Source organism: Ahaetulla prasina, chromosome 8 (genome assembly GCF_028640845.1).
Source record: "Ahaetulla prasina isolate Xishuangbanna chromosome 8, ASM2864084v1, whole genome shotgun sequence".
Taxonomy (NCBI): Eukaryota; Metazoa; Chordata; class Lepidosauria; order Squamata; family Colubridae; genus Ahaetulla; species Ahaetulla prasina.
Window position 1 is genome coordinate 72045245 of NC_080546.1, and position 21120 is coordinate 72066364.

General features: G+C 34.1%; 1 protein-coding gene across 1 annotated transcript in view; it reads right to left on the reverse strand.

The window, feature by feature from the left end:
• The window catches only part of FSTL5 (follistatin like 5), a 473869-nt gene that overhangs the window by 263389 nt on the left and 189360 nt on the right, over positions 1-21120 (reverse strand). Inside the window, exon 4 of the mRNA XM_058193148.1 lies at positions 6835-7083. Within this exon, the coding sequence (XP_058049131.1) occupies positions 6835-7083 (249 nt within the window). The remainder of the gene's footprint in view (positions 1-6834; positions 7084-21120) is intronic.

Here is a 21120-nt window from a genome sequence, read left to right on the forward strand (position 1 = left end):
GAAATGTGATTATTTTAGGACTCTGGACATTTTATTAACACTTGGATTGGAAAAGATGTTGTCACCTATAGCTAAGAGTTGAATTGTGGGATGAAAAGTTTGATATATTTTTTTTAATTAAGAGGATCTGAAGAGATAGTAAAATTGCTTATATATGTTGTAATGAAAGTGGGATGGTTGCCTCTATTTTTTTTTCTTTCTGCTTTCTTTCTTGCACTTTTTAGTCTATTTTTCTTTTTCTAAATTTATATTATCTTTTATTTATAATACGTAAATTATAAATTATAATATTTATATTATCTTTATATTGTTGTACTTACAACTTTTAATTAAAATGTTATTAAAAATAGAAGTATATAATGTAAATGATAAGTACTTCCTGTGAACTAATATTTTTATGCAAATCTTCAACTTGCTAAGAACAATTTAAAGACATTGCAAATTCCTCAAAAATAGCTCAGAAGGATGAAAGATGTCTTTATGTTTGTATGTCTTTAAAAATTTTTTAAAACATTCCAAAAAAAAAAAAAAATAGCCCAGAAGGTCAAGATTGTACAGTTGCATAATTAATTCTTTTAAATCTCTTCATTCCTTAAAATACACTTGGAATTCATTCAGTAATACAATGCAGTATGAGAATAAAGGATTTAGGATTTTCTGCAAGCTTGGTTACTTGTTTATATTGTTCTATAAGTCAAAAAAACACAAAAGCAAAAGATATTTTTTTTTCGCCTCTGGAAATGCAAACCAGTCTATATTAGTTGGAAAATCCCTTTACTATTCAGTAAGTTTGTCTGTCACTGAGCTAAAATTGCACAGAGAAAAAAAAATAGGTTACGTATTAGAAACAGATAAGGAAGCAATTTATCATCTTTTTTCCTGCCTCAAATACATTGTACACTTTACAAAGGAGGAGAAAGAGAGATACAATCACTCCTTTATTCCTAAATATGGGATTGCAAGAGAGAATGTAGGAAAGATGGTATAAATAGCAAGATTATAGATGAGACCCTTACAGAGCAGAAGCCGGGCACATTTTTGCTTTCCTTTTATTTGCTTCCTAATGCACACCTTATGTGACATCCAGTGCAAAAACATCTGTAAAATTGTTCCTGGCTGTCTGTTGCCACAACTGGAAACCCCAGCAACTCTAAAATCAGTACACCTAAATAACTGGCTTTCTGCTTTCGCCAATAGTGAAAACTGATCCACATCATGTGTTCAAAAATACCTTTTATGCATTTATCTTAATTATTGTATATATTACATCCTTATTATTAAGCCAATGTTTCAAACACGTCAAGTATATTGGAAGTTGAACAATTTGAACACTACAAGTTTTAACTTTTTTTTTTCTAAATGATCAGATGACCTTATAATTTTGGATGGCACATATACACATGTAAATATATATAGTAAACAAAGGGAAAACTCTAAACAATTATCTGTTGTTAATGTATTGTGCAGGGAATAGGGAATTACCTTGAAGAATTGGAGGAAGAGCTACTATCAACAGTAAAGTGACCAGATTTCAGCGATGGCAAAGCGGGACACCATTGACGGGGGGCGGGGCTGCACATATGCACTGAGTCTTGTCACCTGCCTGAAGGAGGAGGAGCGGCTTCTGCTTCTCCGCTCTTCCAGGCAGGCTCGGCTCTCCTCTCGGCTCTTCCAGGCAGGCTCAGCTCTCCTCGGCTCTCCTCTCTGCTCTTCTCTTCCTCTCGGGTGAAGTCAAGCAGCGTCTCTCCTCCCTCTCGTGCCCCCTTCTCCACCACTCCCCCTTCTCCGCCTCCTCCTCTTGCGTTGCCGCCTCCCATTTTCAGAATGGGAGTGAAACAAAAAAAAAATCGGGACTTTTTGGAATTGCTGCGGGACGCGGGACAAATTATTAAAAAGCAGGACTGTCCCGCCAAAAGCGGGACGTCTGGTCACAATAATCAACAGAAAAATAAATGGGATATAAGCCTAGGCCAAAAATCTAATGAATGAAGTTTCAGACAAGCCCGCTCAGCTTCACAAAAATATATGGGAAGGAGAGCAATGAAACACATGAAAACTTGCAAGTTACCATAGCTAAAAATAACTATTAATATATATGTCTATTTTGTTTCTTATTGGGATCTATCTTGTAGGCTGAGATCTATAATTATATCTATGAGAGAAACCAATCATTTGCCTACACTACAGCAATGCTGGTTACAAAGAACAGGAAATCAAAGTTAGAAAGCCAAAAGTAAAATCATATTCAATCTAAAGTTTAGAACAGATTGAAGGCCAAGATAAAGGAATTAAGGCCAGATGCTATTAATTTAAAGAACATGAAAGAACAATAATAGAAGACTGTAAGAATCAAGTCAAGCTTTAAAAAAATATTGGCTTAGCACCAGAAAAATTGAAGAAACTTTGGAAATAATAAATCATCAAATCACAGCAGTATCTAGGAACACTGAGCACAATGACCACAAATCATCCAATTTAAGCAAAACCCTCTACTTCAAACATCTCAAAGGTAATTCTAGGAACACTGAGCACAATGACCACAAATCATCCAATTTAAGCAAAACCCTCTGCTTCAAACATCTCAAAGGTAATTCTATCATAGAATATATGTCATTAGAAATTCTAAAAATGGAAAAACAAACAAAAACAAAAAATATAATTCTGAAAATAATCTATGGGAAACTCAAAAATACTATGATAAAAATGCTGAATAGATAAAAGAATTTGAAGATGAATTTAGTAAAAATCAAATGGAAAGACTAATAATAACAGCAGAAATAGTTGAAAACCAAATGAAAAAGATTTTAAACTGGGCATCTCCTGGAAATAATCAATGCATAGCCTTTGGCTCAAATATCTGACTTGCTTACCTTCAATTATAGCTAAACAACATTTATTTATTTATTTGTCAAGTACGTATTAGATAACATATATAAGTATATGCATGAATTGAACACATAAAATGAATACAATTAAAGGGAACAATAGCACAGGGACAGTAGCACGCTGGTGCTCTTATGCATGCCCCTTACAGACCTCTTAGGAATGGGGTGAATTCAGGGATGAATGCTATTATTTATTGTTATTCGCCCACCCGGTCACCTGACCATCAAGCCATGCCCACCAATTAAGCCATGCCCACAGAACCGGTAGGGAAAATTTTTAGATTTCACCCCTGGGTGAGGTCAACAGTAGCCACTCCAAGGTTAAAATTTTGGGGGTTTTGGAATGAAACCACAGAGTCAGGTAGCGCATTCCAGACACTCTGTGGTTAATTAACTTAATGAACTACTGTACAAAGGAGATATCAGTGCTGATTAATAACTGGCAAAATTCATCTAATTCAAAAGACCCAAAGAAAGGAACAACACAAGTAAACTATAGGCCAATAACTAGCTTGGAAAGGCATTTAATACATTATCACATAGTTGTATCACCAAATGCTTGAAAATAATTTGTGTCAGTAAAAGCATTATAATGTTTATAGAAAAAATAATGACACAGTGGAAACCAGAAATGATGGTAGGAAATGAAACACATAAGCTGATTAACATTAGGAGGTGCATATTCCAGAGTGACTCATTAACACTCTTATTATATGGCTGTACACCGCCCTGAGTCCTTCGGGAGAAGGGCAGTATAAAAATCGAATAAAATAAAATAAATAAATAAATAAATTATTTTTCACTGCTATGATTCCACTTTCAGTGATTTTGAAGTAAACAAATATTGACTATAAAACTGCAAAAAATGCTAACAAAATCTCACATCGTTTTTACATGAATGGTGTGAAGTTTTATGGGAAATCAGAAATCAAAATCCAGTCTATGACAAACACGTAAGGTTTTTAGTATAGATATAGGAATGGAATTTGGCCTAAAATTTGCTACAGTAACAATAAATCAAGGTAAAATCACAAAGTATGCCAATGACCACTGGAACTGCCAGGCTACTTTATGCCACAATCTTCCAATGCTAATTTTCAGATCTTGATATTTCATGATCTTCTCCAACTTGTTGTTTTCTATTCTGCTATCCCTAGTATTGCCATATCGATTCTACATTTTTTCTTATAGACTTCCAGTAGCTGGGTAAGAGGTTGCTGAACTTAATAGACCTTATTATATCTTTTTTCTTATTCTCAATTAATTGCAAAGGACTTGAATTAAATGAGACTTAACAATAGAAAACAGTATGGATGCATAGTATGCACATTAATAGAATTTACAACACTTTCTATTTATTTATTACTTCTTTATTTGTTTCTCCTCCTATTCTGTTTAAGCAGATTAAAAATTAAAGCCATCATAATCTAGAAAAAATGTTACTTCTTTCATGCTACTGTCATTACTTTGGATGATTTTCTTTTAAAAAATTATCTTTTTATTGAAGAAGTTTTCAACACAAATAAAAGCAGATACTAATTTATAAAATAATAAGGAAAAGTAATAATGATGCAAAAAAAGGAATAAAGAAAATAATAAAAAAGAAAAGGGTAATAAAGAAGTGGTTTCCAATCCTCTTGAAAACATTTATAAATGCATTTACATTTTATCTTCTCTTACTCAAATTACATCATAATTTCCTTCTTTTCATAATCTACATTTCTAGTAATCAAATCCATAAATCACCAGCTCATTTCTTTCAGCAAAAAAGTCAGTAAGAGATTTCTAATCACTATTAAATATAGTTGTTTATTTTCTCTAAGCAAGGCTAATTTTGCTATCTCTGCTTGTTCTCTCCTCTTCACCAATTATTGGTGAAGATAATTCCTCCATTATCTGCTATGTTTTTTTGGAGATCAAAGTCATTAAAGTTCTTTGGAAATAACTGGAACAAAGTGGTCCAAGTTATAGATATCCTGACTTTGGAGAATATCCCCTAATAAATCTTTTTGCCGGCTCTTATTCAAGGGGTAGATTTAACTTGGATCAGACAGACACAAAAGCATCTATGACTCTTGCAGGATGTTAAAAATGATAACCCGGGCAAAAATGAGAAAAGCATCTGTGATTATGCAGAAATGTTAATTGTGCCTTTTCAATAATTCCACATTCCACACGTTAAGGGTATCTTTATATAACTGATAAAAAAGAGATAAATTTGTTATTATTCTTAAGGAGAATTTCTAAGAAAAAGAATAATGTTTGATGTCTACAAGTAAGTCATTATTATCCAAAGCTTTGTATCACCTCTATTGCTTGGATTTCATGAATATGAATTAGCATCAGTAGTGCAGATACAATCCTGTATAATATGCTTATGCAGTTTTAATGATATAATCAAATACTGAGCAATAGCAACCATGTTGTTAAAGTTACATCTAAATTAGGTCTCAGAAATGCATCTCATTCTTATGCAACCAGCTGTCTTCCCAACAAACAATTTGGTACTGACCTTTCCTTTAATTCATGAGTCTCAAACTCACATCTAAAAGGCTGTATGCAGCCGTTCAAGTCATTTACTATAGCCTGCAACAATATTTTGGAGATGATAAACTTGGATAAAAATAAAATAAAATAACAACTCAGTAATACTCCCAGATATTGGTTTTCTGACTAATGAAAAATGTTTCCAGTTAAGTAACCAAAGTAAAACAACTCTGCTTTACAATTCCATTTGTAGTTTTGTTTGTTTAAGAAATAAATATATTTTAACGTCTAATGACATATTGAGATTTTATTTAAGTTTTACTCGCTGGAGGCTTCAATATCAACAGATAAAAGGTTTTAGAACTAAGGCCCCAAGGCTAATGAATTAATTTTTATGTGGCATTTGTGATAATTTGAGAGCCAAGATTTAGTTCTCTTCAGGAGTGGATAACAATCAGAATTCAGCATATTATTTTTTTAATTTATTACTGCCTTCACTGGGCTAATCAAGGCAAAATCTGTGCGAAGCAGAACAATTAGTGCAAGAATGCCTCCAATTTTTCTATGGATTCCTTCTTTCTCCAATGACGTTTTCTTATGTTCTGTAAAAATATCAAATACCCTCACTCTTAATTCAGTGGTGAAATTTAGCCAGTTCTATCCGGCTCGGATGAACCAGTAGCACCAGCAGCGGGAAGCTCCACCCACCTGCCCAGATGTCATCATGTCCCATTTTTGACCCTCTGTGCATGTGTGGAGGAGGCGCGCGTGAGCGTAGTGAGTGCATGAGCGCGAACGCTCACATTTGCAAACCAGTAGCGAAGGTAAGTGGATTTCACCCATCTTAATTTATAGCTTTATAGAGCCTTCAATACCATATAAAGAGAATATAAAAGATCAATTATTGCAATAATAATAATTAAATTATATTAAGAAAAAAAATTAGTGTTGAGAACAGAAAAGAGACAAAAAACAAAAGAGCAGATGAAAATAAAATAAAGACATTTAAAAATGATTAAAAAGGAACAATAGGATCGCCTATGACATTTATTCACTATAGCCATAACATTCAAGTTTCTAAGAAATGTCTACATTTACACTGTTCCACTGAGAGTTGAAGGTGCATTTCATATCATTCAAACTTGATCACAGTGGCTACTCCTCTAAATTGAGGTCAAAAGATCCTGTCCCAACAATCCTATCAAGCATACAATTTATCTGCAATCATCATTTTTCCAAAGAGATATTTGAGGACCGAAGATAGTTGGAAGGCTTCTCCCAGTAAAAATGGTGTGTTAACTTAAACTTCCTAATTATTTCTTCACAATACACACTAAATTTCCCAGAACCTTAATCAAAATAACTTTGAAATAGGTAACTGATTTTGAAATGAGATGCATGGCAAATACATTTGATTAATAAATAAAGTCATGTCTTTAAGTTATTATACCCCACTACTTGCCTTTGAAGAAACAGTCTTCATTGTGGACAATAGTAATCTTCTGCTTTTTCAGGCAGGCAGCCCGGTGCACTTCGCAGTGGTTTTCATAGAATTCACCATCAGAACCACAAACAGGCTTGTAATGAGACTTGCAATATTCCATGCAGGCACATTCCCCTTGTCCTGTTTCTCTGTTGACAACACAATGCCTACCCAAGCCACAATACTTATTTTCACAGGATCCAGGAAAAACACCATGATTCACAGATCCTGAAAAGAAATGGAAAAGGCTTTTAGGTTGTAAGCCACAATCTCACATTTTTGTCATATTCACAGTACCTATAGCGGTATGAAGGCTACTTTACAGGAAAGTAATAACAAATAGCTCTGATTATGTCACTGTACATAGAACAGGAAGATAATAGATATTTGTAATCTGCAGTTAAATGTGTCTTGAGACAAACACACTAAGAGAATAATACATTAACCAATTCCCCTTGACATGCAAATAAATTTGAGAATTCATTAAGAATTTTATGACTTTAACAAAAATTCTAGTCCTCATGGCTCCAGGGCAAAACACAAATGCAATCTAACGGATCGTAAATTAAAGTTTCTATTATTAATACTATGAATTCTATTCAGGATTTTTAAGTACCATATTACATATTTTTCTGACCACAGTGGATATTTACTTGGGATGAAGTTACATTTTGATCCAAAGCTTACTCTACAGCTCTTTTTATAAGAGGTTGTATCCAGAAGCTCGTATTGTAGTTAAAATTTGTATTTATGAAATTTCTATGCTGCCCTTCTCACTAAAACAGCAATTCTGGGCAGCTTACAATATAATAAAAGTAAGTTCATTATTCTCCCCCACTTTATAAAATCAAAGTAGGCAATAGGCATTAACAATTCATGATGGTCTTTACTTGATCTGTGAACAAAGGGAATTGGACTGCTTGCTTGCAGTAATATCCCATGGTAAACACTTGAAATGGCTATATATAACAAACTTCTCCAAAATAACGGCCAATTTTAGCCTCATATAATGAGGTATTTGGGAATAATCCTCCAGAAGAATGGAGTGCTTATATTTATCAGAGACAGAAATGCCTGCACGTAATTTAACCTCTCAGTTGCTGAGTTTCCTGTTTCTGATCCTTGACCACAAACTAATCATAGCTTCATTAGCTCTCCCCTAATGCACAAACATATCAGGTATCCTGGAATTCCACTGCAACACAACCAACTTTTTAAAACTAATTTACTATCACTTCTTCCCACTAGACAGTAACCTCCAACATCATTTCTTGGCCTTTGGACTAACATCAAACTTAGTAAATCAGAATCCAACTTATTTCTAATATGTGACAAACTGAAAAAAACAGCCGGAATATTGAAATGCCCTTAATTAAAAAGCAGATCTGTCTGAATAGAAAAATAGTTTAGTAATACACTCAGAAGATTAATACTAGAAAATATTCTAGACTTTGGAAGCAGAACAGCTTACAGTTCATCAATATTTTGGCCAATATGACACAATCACTAAGTCCACTTATTCTAAGAAAACTCACACTGTTTTGTGCAAAAGTTCTCTAAAGTACAGACCCTATTGTAAGTCAACACATTATTGCCTACATTTGACCAACTGGGAAGTATACGCAGAGATCTGCCACATGTTCAGGGAAATTTTAACTAATAAATGAAAGTCCTCTACATTGAATTATATGGCACAGTTTAGATGTACCATATAATTTAGAACAATGTAACAATATCCAAATGGGATCTCTTGTTTGTAGAAATTATTACAGTGATCAAATATTAAGTTTACTAATTCCAGATTGGTTTTGGTCCTGTTTCAAGAAACTTCTTTTATGTTACAAAGCCCTAACCCTCTACAATTATATTATCTACAATAATTTTGACTGTTATGTAAACCTGTATATTATAGGAACAGTTCTAAAACTCCTGTTCTTAATTTCAACTACAAATGTTGTATTGGTAATTGCTTAAGAAAGGAACATTACAGTATTATTATCCATGTTAGAATAGAATGTGTCCAGTTCCAGCTCGACACATTACGCTACAGGGATCTGGATCATGGGAGCAGCCCCTAATCAAAGATCCAAAAAGATGAATTATGAAGACTCGTTCAAGTGGTGCAGGGGACCACTCTCGATTTGGGAAGCATGGGAAGGGGATCATCACACTGGTGGCCGGGATAGCGGGAGATGAGGCTTGGGTGTCATGAAGAGCTGCCTTAGTTCCAGGATCTGGCAGATGATGTGGCAGCTGAGGCTGTCAGACGAGGAGGGAGAGAGCGGCCGGGCATCCAATCAACTGAGCAGTTCAGCCATGGGGTGGGGCGTGAGCAGCACGGGATGTTTAAAAGGAGCTGAGATGCAGAAGCTCTCAGCACCACTTTGTAGAGAGACCTCGACTATTACTGAGACCGGGTTTGTAGCAGACCCAATAAACGAAGTCACGGGTGGAAAAGAAAACCAAGCTGGCTTGTTTTTTCTCACAGCGTCTGGCACAATTGTCAAAATAGAATAGAATAGAATAGAATAGAATAGAATAGAATAGAATAGAATAGAATAGAATAGAATAGAATAGAATAGAATAGAACAGAACAGAACAGAACAGAATAGAATAGAATAGAATAGAATAGAATAGCATAGCGTAGAGTAGAATTCTTTATTGGCCACGTGTGATTGGACACACAAGGAATTTGTCTTGGTGCATACACTCTTGGAGTACATAAAAGAAAAGATACATTTGTCAAGAATCATAAGGTACAAGACTTAATGATAGTCATTGATAAACAGTCAATATAAATCTTAAGGATTATCAGCAACAAAGTTACAGTCACAGTCATAAGTGGAAAGAAATAGGTGATGGGAACGATGAGAAGATTAATAGTAGTGGAGATTTAGTAAATAGTTTGACAGTGTTGAGGGAATTATTTGTTTAGCAGAGTGATGGCCTTCGGGAAAAACCTGTTATTGTGTCTAGTTGTTCTGGTGCAGTGCTCTAAAGCATCGTTTTGAGCGCTGGAGTTGAAACAGTTTATGTCCAGGATGTTAGGGGTCTGTAAATATTTTCACAGCCCTCTTTTTGATTCATGCAGTATACAGTCCTCAATGGAAGGCATTATTTTTTCTGCAGTTCTAATTATCCTCTGAAGTCTGTGTCCATCTTGTTGGGTTGCAAATAAATAGTTTACTGTTCTAGAATGCTACTTTTAAAATAGCATTTTAATTGTATATCAGTTTGAGCATACATATTTATGAATGTTCTTCATTTGATCCTGCTCAAATATTTTTTTTTTATTTCAGGCTAAGCTATCTGAACATCTATAAGCAGAAGCTTTCATCTTTTGAACGATATGCTACAGGCCATATTTCCAAAGTGAATGGTCCAGAATAAGAACTTGGTTAGGACAGAATGTAAATGTATTTTAATTAATTTAATTAAGCACTGTTATTCTTATATTTCACTGAAATTATAATTCAGACAGAAATTTTAGAAGAACTTGGCAGGAGCTACACCTATATTTTAGTGGAATCACAAGCAGAAATGGGTCTATACGTTGTGATCATTCCTCTAAAGCAGGGGTGAAATGCTCCCGGTTCGGACCGGATCATCCGATCCGCTAGTGATGGCGGTGGGTGGTTCGGAGAACCAGTAGCAAAATTTCCTGCCCCTCCTCCCCCCCCCCGCATGCCCAGCTGAGCCGCACAATCATCAGAGGTTTTCTTTACTTTTAAAAGTAAAAAAAAAGCATCTGATGATCGCGTGACTCAGCTAGGATCATCAGAATCCTTTCAAAGCATTTTTCTACAAGCTCTTCGGCCGAAGAGGCTGTTAAAAAATGCTTTGAAAGGGTTCTGGTGATCAGGAAACTCACTTGGGATCGTCAGAATCCTTTCAAAGCATTTTTCTACAAGCTCTTCGGCCGAAGAGGCTGTTAAAAAATGCTTTGAAAGGGTTCTGGTGATCAGGAAACTCACTTGGGATCGTCAGAATCCTTTCAAAGCATTTTCTACAAGCTCTTCGGCCGAAGAGGTTGTAGAAAAAATGCTTTTAAAAGTAAAAAAAAAAAGTTGGCCATGCCCACCCTGTCACATTACCCCCCCTACCAAGCCACGCTCACAGAACTGGTAGTAAAAAAATTTACATTTCACCCCTGCTCTAAAGTTAAATTAAATGATTAAGCTATCAAGATTTAATAGTACACAGCTAAGAATGCCTAATGCTTTCCAAAAGATATATAATCTTCAACCAGATTGTTAAATACATGATTTAGAGACTGTGACATGATCTGGTTTCTTTACTTTTTAAGCACATAATTTAAAGTGTTTACACTGCCTATTTTATAGTATAATTTAACTTTCAATTTTCCATATAAAGATGGATGCAATGTAAATATTTCTGTTTACTATTTCAGTGTATCTCAGATGATAGCTTTGTGAAGCCTTTTCAGTAAGGTATGCTTCCAGATATCCAGAATGCACATCCATTTACCAGAAGTTATTCTTTTTTAAACTTTAGTAAGAAAGCCCAGGAAGGCCAGTATGCTGAATTCTAAGACTAGTAAACACAATTCCCCTGCTCTTGAAGTGAAATAGCAGGAGAAATAGCTAGGGACCTGTTGCTCTTTGATTCTTCCTGAAAACAGCAAAGAAAAGATATTCTAGGATAGGTGGGTGGATGATTAAATCTTGTATGATTTATGAAGCAATCCAATCCATCCAGGCTGAATGCAATGTGTGCTAGATAATCAGTGTGCGCTAGACTTGTGGTGTTATTTTGATGCTTAACTCTTGCTTGATTACTTTTGAAATCCCTTTTCTTTCTTTTTGAAGCTTAGTCTCCCACTTTGTAGTGCTATTATTGCTTTGTTTATACTTGCGACATGAATACTAATCCTTTTTCTAAGCCTAATACTTGATTATGTGAAATCAACTCATTTTCGACTCCTATCACCACAGTTATTCTCCATGAAAGCCTAATATTTATCTGTCTTTTCATATCTAAAAACACAAACATGTTTTTAAAATAACATTTTTGTGCCTGTTTATTTGTTTGATTAGAAAATGTATACAGCTATCTACTTAAATATATAACTATGAGCAGCAAACTATCCCTTAACAAGCAAACAAACAAATAAATAAATAATAGACATTTATCATACATGGTAATTCCATAAAGTAGGCAAATAAATATTGCTTCCTTCAACAAACTGGCTGGTTGCAGAAAAAGCCAAATTTTACCAGAAAACAAAGAAGGTTAGTTTCATAAGCAATCCTGTATAGCGCCCTGGTAGACTCAATTTTCCAGATGCTAACAAAACATTAAACAGAACTGTCCTTGATAACTGAAAAATTTAAGTGCAGTCTGGAAACCAGTTCTTCCATTAAGCACAAGAATTGGACCAATTTAATTGTTTTGTTTTCTCATGCAAGTTAGCCGTTCCATTTAATTCCATTCGTTTGAGGAATTGATCAATCAATGGCAAGGACTGATGGTATCTATACTAGTTCTATATTAGTTCACACTTGTTGTGATGGAAAAGCTTGTTGTGACCCAGGCCCAAGTAAGTAATAATAAACTTAGTCCATGGAAAAACAAACTTTATTCAAACAGCTGGGAATTACTTCATTCCCAGCATCGTTCAACTCAAAGTAAAACAACCTCACAACACAAATTATTCAGTTATCTCACAAACCTTAGTCCAATTAGGCAAACTGCCAAAGGCCCTTCCTGGCAAACATCCAGAAGCCACAAAAACAAAGACATATACGAAGCAGAAGATGAAGCAGAAGACGCAGCTACAACATTGTTTTCCGGCAAAGCTCAAATGCCGGTGCTTGCCTGTTTTAAGCCTTATGGGAGGGGCCAATCATCTCTTGGCCCTACTCCCAAGTTGTCTTCTCTGCTTGAGCTGCTCTTGCCTTCTCATGCGTGCATTAGGAACAGGCTGCTCCTGTTCCTCTGCCTCACTACTATCAGTCTCTGGAGGCTCTGGAGTCTGCACCTCACTTCCCAATGGCCCTGGCCTCACCTCAGCCTCAGCCTCAGCCTCATCACTGTCTGACTCTGTTGCCAGCTCCATAGGCTGCTGACGGACCACAACAAAGCTTAAATCATATGTAGCTATATAGGGTAAACTAGTGATAAAACTGGGACCAGTCCATGCTCCTCATGTTAACCAAAAACTCTCCAGATCTGTCTGAGAACATGTGGCAGGGGGGAATGGACACAGGAAAACGGTCATTTTAATAAAATGTGGCTCTTTTTGAGAATAACATGATAGGACACAGAATTATTTTTATTCTTTTATGAAACCAAATACAGGAAATACTGTCACGTGTACAAGAAATATCATTGAATTTGAAATAAAAATTGGCCCTAGATACTCCATATGATGTGCTTAGTTTTTTGTTTGTTTGTTTAATTATCCTTAGGATATAAGTTTTTATAAAAATAAATGTTGGCAGTATAAATACAAGATTATTTTAAAATGTTATTATTTTAAAAATGCTTCTTTACGCAAGAATTCTAAGGCTAGCTTATAAATTAAATATGATTCAGAGATAATAAAATCTCTATTTACTGCTAGATATTTTCTTAATTACATGGTCACCTTTGCCCAAGGGGAAGGCATAAATCTGGAACATCAAATCAATTTTATCTATATAAAAATTAGCCCACCCTCTGTGGATAAAATAAATAATAGAACAATATTATAAGAAAACAAATATTTAGCTTGCAAATGATGATAGTAGTCAAATAACCTCAGGCTTGGGGGGAAATTGAAATAAAATAATTTAAACTACCTAAGCTGCAGTAGTAGAAAGACAGTTAATATATATATAATAGGCTACATAAAGCAAGCCGACAGTGATTCTGATTATTCTACTAAAGCTATTAAAACATAAGCTTTGAAAACATTTGAAATAAAAGAAATAAAATAAAAGAAATTGAGACAAGATAACAAAAGAAGCACAATCCTTTCCTTCTACTAAGCATGAGTTAGATATTGAAAAATTGGTCATGGAAAGCGGCAACGTACATCTATTGCAATTGTTTTAGGGTGTTTCTGGGCATTCATGGAAGCTTAAAAGTCTAGAAGAAACAGACAAGATATTTAAAGACAACATTACATTCAATTAACCTGGGGTGGCAACTATAATCCCTTTAGGACCTGTGGACTTCAACTCCCAGAATTCCTGAGCCAGTCATGCTGCCCATTCCTGAATTCAACTGTCTAATGCAAAAACCAATTTGGTGTGATGATTAAAGCTTGCACTTAGAAAATTGGAAGATCAAATTCTAATATTTGCCTTAGGTGCAAAATCCAGCTGGGTCACTTTGGACCTGTCGTTCTGACTCAGTCTAGGTTAGGAAGTTGAATTACACTTCAGAAAAAATCCAGAAAAATGGAAATTGCTTTTGAAAAAGTTGCCAGAAAACAACAGCAAGCCTTCTGATAAGGAAAAGTAAATAAAACATATATAATATGCATCTTCACCTAGCACCAGTTTAAGAATGATGTAGGAATTGCTATGGTGAATCTTGTATGAAAAATTGGTAAAAAAAATATTTACATCTTCAATAGGATGGAATTATTTACATTTGAGTGCAAAGTTTACAGATAGTTATTGTTGAATTTGAAACTGCATATATATTATCATTATTAAGCAATGGTGTGAGAAACATATCTACTATGAGTTATATAATTTCTCTCTGAAAATTATTCAGTTAACAAGTTATTTGTTTGACTGTATTGTATGTGGAGATATATGATATAATCAAGACATTTTTGGCTTGCAAAACTGAAAGAGATTTTTAAAAAGGTCGGGAAGGGATTAAAAATAAAAAGGCCCTCAAATATATTACACTGGAAATAAAGTGTAAATATAGTTCTACATATGTCCTACTCCATTCATGTATCTTTTGTGGCTACTCCACGTATCATATGTCCTCCTCCAATCGTATATCTTTTGTGACTATTTTGTTATCAATTTGGATGTTGAAGAATGTTGAAATGGAAAGCGGATGATACAATCTCATCTGTTCTATGTATACGTCTAAACCAGAGGTGGTTTTCAGCAGGTTCTGACCAGTTCTGAAGAACCGGTAGTGGAAATTTTGAGTAGTTCCGAGTACTCTGAGCTACCACTTCTGATTGGCTCTGCCCCATCTAGTCTATGCTTCCCGAGTCCAGAGTTCCTCTGGAGTCCCACTCCAGGGGAAGGAAATCCCCATTTCCTTCCCCTGGAGTGGGGTGGGAATGGAGATTTTACAGTATCCTTCCCCTCCCATGCCCACCAAGCCACGCCCACCAAGCCATGCCACACCCATCAAGCCACACCTACAGAACCGGTAGTAAAAAAAAATTGAATTCCACCACTGGTCTAACCAAAATGCAGCTCTCCGAGCCTATAATATGAGCTTCATCCTAGTATCTTAGCTCTCAGGGCAGAAAATAGTGTTTAGTCTGCATTTTTAAGTGAACCCTGCTATTTATCAATTGCTCAAGTTTTGAAGTTCAATGTTTGATTTAAAAACTGTACTTAAAAACATATCAATAAGGAAAATTTCCTTTAAAATGTTATCTTTTTGGAAAAAACTATATCAAATGTGCATTTGGAAGAAACTGTTCATGAATTATATAATTTAGGGAAAAATACATGCAACAACAATAGTGCATTTCTTCATTTTTTAAAAACAGATGAATGTAAAAATTGAATGGAAGTGACACATAAAGAAATAAATGAAATTCACATGGCTTGACAACATATTTATTTGATCTTTACACGGATAGATGAATTTGTCAGTTTTATTTTCTCCTAACTTCTGTTCTTGCTGTTTTATATGATTTAAAAATAAATGATGAAATGTTAGTAGCATCTTTCAATAATTAAAATATAAGTTTATACATTTAGTTTAAATTATTTTTTTTTTAAAAAATTAAGGTTAATTTTAACACACTTTTAACAATTGAAGTTCATTGGTTTAGTAAGCTTTTACAAAATAAAATAATCCAAAAAGACTTTTGACTTTTGAAAGGTTTCATATAGTGCTACCTTTATCCTTTTCACATCCATCCAAATGGTAGAAAGTTAGTAGTGATTATGAACAAAATGATGAATGTTTTTTTTCTGAGAATACTTCTCTAAATAAATGACTTATATATCAGCCTTCGATATTGAAACAGCAATTTGTATTAATTTGACAAACACACAAATGTTGGTGGATTACTAACAGCAAAAGTATTTATTATGCTGAAAAACTATTGCACGCATGTGTTATCCTGAAAACTCTTAAGTAACGTTAGCTTTCCACAGAAAGATTTTGATACAAAAATACAATAAACAAAGCTATTGAATAATTTGTTGTTGTTAGTTGCGAAGTTGTGTCTGACCCATCATAATCCCATGGACAACGTTCCTCCAGGCCTTCCTGTCCTCTACCATCCTCTGGAGCCCATTTAAGCTCATGCCAACTGCTTCAGTGACTCCATCCAGCCACCTTGTTCTCTGCCATCCCATTCTTCTTTTGTCCTCAATCTTTTCCAGCATTAGGCTCTTTTCCAGTGAGTCCTTCCTTTTCATTAGGTGGCCAAAATATTTCAGTTTCATCTTTATTGAATAATTACTATTTTAAAATTACTATTTTTTATAATACTAAACGTTAAAAGAACCCACTCCCACTTAAATGCTTTACATAGAGAAAGCAATGTTGCATAAATAACATTGAAGATTATTAAATCTGAAGTAGCTGTAGAAATGGATTATAACTCAAGATGGTAATGTAGCAGTTAGTTCCATTTCTATCATAAACAATTAGCAGAATGCAGTTGTATTTGTTTGCTATTAATTTATTTCAGAATTGATAAAAGAAAAAAAAACCTACATTAGGTTTACTCTAGACTTCTTTCCCAAAGCTTCGCTAAACCACCACACATATTTAAATTTACTGAAACAAAATTAGATGTAGAAAGGGCAGCAGCTTTAAAAATCAAATTACAACCTTTATGCAGGTTACAAACTTAAAAAACAGTTTTTCTTATTGTTTTCAGAGGTGCTTAGCTTTAAATGTAATCCTATGCATAGGATTACATTTAAAAGGAGTGGACTCTCTTGTCTTCGTGCACTGTAAAGTTCTTAAAATATTCATGCAAAATGTTGGGTATTATTTACTTTCAATATCAGGCAAGGAAAAGTATGTAAATTCCACTAAAAGTTTCAGGAATTGTGTGTTTGTGTGTGTGTTTGTGTATGAGAGCTTTCCATTCTAAAAGAAAAAGGCACATATTTTTTATTTGATGATGTATTTGGAGATAATGTTTGAAATGATCCTTCAGTAAAAATAGATCCTTCTGAATAACAAGTTCAGAATATTTTATACAACATCTTTTACAGTTTATGAATTTCTTTTTAAAGGATAAACTTCTCACCTTTCATATTTAGTGAACCATTTTTAAAAAAATAACATGGAGCACAGAAACAAATAAGCAACCTGAAAACAATATTAAGAAATTTCCTATCCCTCCTTCCAACGTTTTAATTGAAATTTTTATTGTATTTTTTTTAAATAAAATGCTTTGTAGAATTGCACATAAGTGATAAAGTGAAAATACGTTAGAAGAATAAATGCAGAGTTAGAGAGCTAAGATGAATGCAAAACAGTCTATGTTTTCTGTTGTTCTGGACAAATGACAAAAAGACAAAAAAAGTATGGCACATGACAGAATCAACTGACAGGAATAGCATTTTAATCCAATCCAAGCAAATAGTGCATGTTAAAATAATTATAGATGGATATAACATGCACTGTTTGCTTGGATTGGGTTAAAATGCTATTCCTGTCAGTTGATTCTGTCATGTGCCATACTTTTCAATAATTTTCTACAAAGTTTTATTATAAAGCTTTATTACAATCATTCACTCAAACATAAAACAATAAACACAAAACTGTATTTCAGTGAAAAAACATTTCACTCTTTCCTTTCTCAAAATTTTGCTGGACACCTTATATGATTCCTGATTTGATGTAGTGTATGGGTAGGTGTACTAGGTCTCCAGCGAAAGGAGGCATAAGCAGGCATAAATATGTTCAGGCTTGATTATTATTATATTATTATCTTGATTATCTTTTAAGAAGATGGGTTGTTTTCCCACTGACAGTCATTCAAACTTTTGTGTATTGTAACCTTGTAAATTCTTCTTTTCCCATGGAAAAAAAAGCATGAAAAATGCATCTTTCATTCCGTTTTCTTGACAGACTCAAATGCACAGATTTTGCATTATTTATTTCCGGATTCCAACAACAATCTCTTTCAATCCAGCCTCTTCAAATCTTGATTTCTGTAACTGACATGACATCCCTACCTTGCTATTGCGGAATTCAAAAATCGCATTATCATTGATTTGATATTATTACTAGTATGCATTCTTGACGATAAAGATTGATTTGAACAAGATTACATTCTCTGAGGATGGCTCCAGCACAAGTCCAAAAGCTTGGAAGACTAAACCTCCGGTCTCGGTGTCCGAACCAGATTGGATCTTGCAATATTATCCTGGGACAGGTATATTTGCCTTCATTCATAAGATTACAATTGGAAAACCAGTCTTTCTAATAATGCTTTTAGATATTCGTGTAGACCTAAGTAATTCTTTTTTTTTGGGGGGGGGGGGTTTGGGTAATTGTTTGACACAGTTGCCAGGAAAATTAAACAGCTGGTGGGTCCTTCTTTAGTTCAATTTGTCTACTTCCCAATTATTTATGTCTTTCTTTGCCTGTTCAGATATATTGTATCCCTAGCTTTGGCAGAATCAAAAGCATGCCCTCAGCAAAACATATGCCACTGTATTAAAAAAAAAATCACCATATACATTCTTATTTTCTATTAAGTGGAATTGATTATTTGTATAGATGGAGACTGCAAGCCATTCTTTTATTTATTTATTTTATTTTGTCAGAACATCATATAAAAAGATTATATAGTATATAAACATATATATGAGTAACTATTAGGAGGTATAAGCATATATATATATATACAGGAAGAAGAAAAGAAAAACAATAGGACAGGAATGGTAGGCATGTTTGTGCGCTTATGCATGCCCCTTATGGTCCTCTTAGGAATGGGGTGAGGTCAATAGTAGAAAGGTTTTGGTTAAAGCTTTTAGGATTATGGGAAGAGACCACAGAGTCAGGTAAAGTATTCCAAGCACTGATAATTCTGTTACAGAAGTCATATTTTCTGCAATCTAGATTAAAGTGGTTAACATTAAGTTTAAATCTGTTGGTTGCTTTTGTATTATTGCAATTAAAGCTGAAGTAGTCTTTAACAGGAAGGACATTACAATAGATGATTCTGTGAGTTAAACTTAGGTCTTGTCGAAGGTGACGGAGTTCCAAGTTTTCTAAGCCTAGGATTTCAAGTCTGGTGGGATAAGGTATTTTGTTGTTTTCAGAGGAATGGAGAACTTTTCTTGTAAAATATTTCTTATCGACAGTTAAATGTTCTTAAAACTCTCAATGAATTTAATATAATTTTAGTGTTTTGTGCTTAGAGAGTGACTTTTGTTAATGTGCTACAATGGCTCCTGTTCTAAAACAAAAGATAACCAGGAGGATATTTATATTAAATAATTTATTTTAAGAAATTAAGTGCTGTCCCATTGTTTTTATTTCAGTGGGTATTATTTAGCAAACTTAAGAAATATTTAGGAAAAGGAAACTTCAGGTCCTTACCATTGGTCCTTTATCATTTCCTAAAGCTTGAGAACTATTTGTTCCATGTCTTTGCTGCTGTTTCAAAATGCATTTGCTTTCAAATAAACTGCTATTTTTTACATCTTACATTGTATAGCAAAAGGTGTTGGTTGAATAAGATACCTTACATGTTTAATCAAAATGTAACATCTTTCTAAGTTTGCCCAGCAAATGACTTTTTCTAAAGATCATGATAGCTAATGAGTTTAATGGACTATATTATAAATGTGAATGCATAGATGCATGGACATGCAGCAATAGGCTGTGGGGAAACTAAAATAATGGTGTGCAAAAGACAATGAAATTAAAGTATAGCAGATGCATCAAATACAGGGGGCCCTGACTTTTTGCCTGCTACTATTCTTGGTCTCTTTTTCTACACTTGGAAATCTTTCTGGACTCAAGCAGCTACATGGCAAATTTTGGGAACCATTTTATTCATAATTGAGATAATCCTTCTGTTTCCATTAGTTAAGAAAAATCACATTAATCAGTGAGGTGTACCACCAATTAAGTGGGATTCAGGAATGTGCTAAAAAAAAATCTGTCTTCAAGTTTTGTTCAATAAACCTATGTAATTGTATTGTGTACTTGTTACCTACTATAGTAATTATGCCCACTCGAGCAAAGATCCTGAGGGAGCATGAAGTAAGATCTTTCTGTTTTTCTCTTCACCTTTCAGGCATGGAACTATCTTTGTTCCATTAAGTCCTTGTATTTCACTTCCTTCTTTTTCTAAACAGAAGTTATTTTAATTAATGGGAATATTTGCTGCTAATCAGCATCTGTCCACCATGGAATATTTTAATATGTAGCTTAAATTTAGGGCTATTTGTTTATGGTAAGAAGTCAAGATTTTATAATATCAGTATTGAATATAATGTTATTTTGGAAAATCATGTATATTCTTTTCACAAAAAATAACGGGCAGCCATCATATTATAGAATATGGGAGTGGTGCTGTGACCTCACAATCAGGAGGCTGTGAGTTCAATCCTAGGTAGAGGCAAATATTTCACTCTCTGGGCACACTTATAATATATCTGATGAACAAAACTCCTCATTGGAGACAGGAAGCACATCCGGTTATTAAATCACTCTGCTAGCTCCATTCAGTGGCCCAAACTCCACCCCGCAAGGGATTATGGGGTCGTTAAAAGAAGATGACGATGAATCATATTATAGAATGTATTGTTGCAACTTGCGGGTTCACTTCTGGCAGTCAAAAAAAGATTAAAACTTTCCCTTTTTAAGTAGTTATTGAACATCTAAGCTGTACCAAGAAACAAAGAGATCACTGTACAGTAGTTTTCAATTGATCTTTAATTGAAGTCATTGTTAGATTTTTTTTAAATAACTATTGTTCATGGTAGAATCAATAGATTGTCCAGCATAAAAAGTATTGCAGTGTTAAACAATAAAATATGTTTATTTAAAATGTCCCCATATTATTTTTTTTAAAACAAAACAAGCAAACAAAAAAGTAACGAAGAAAGAAAAGAACAATTA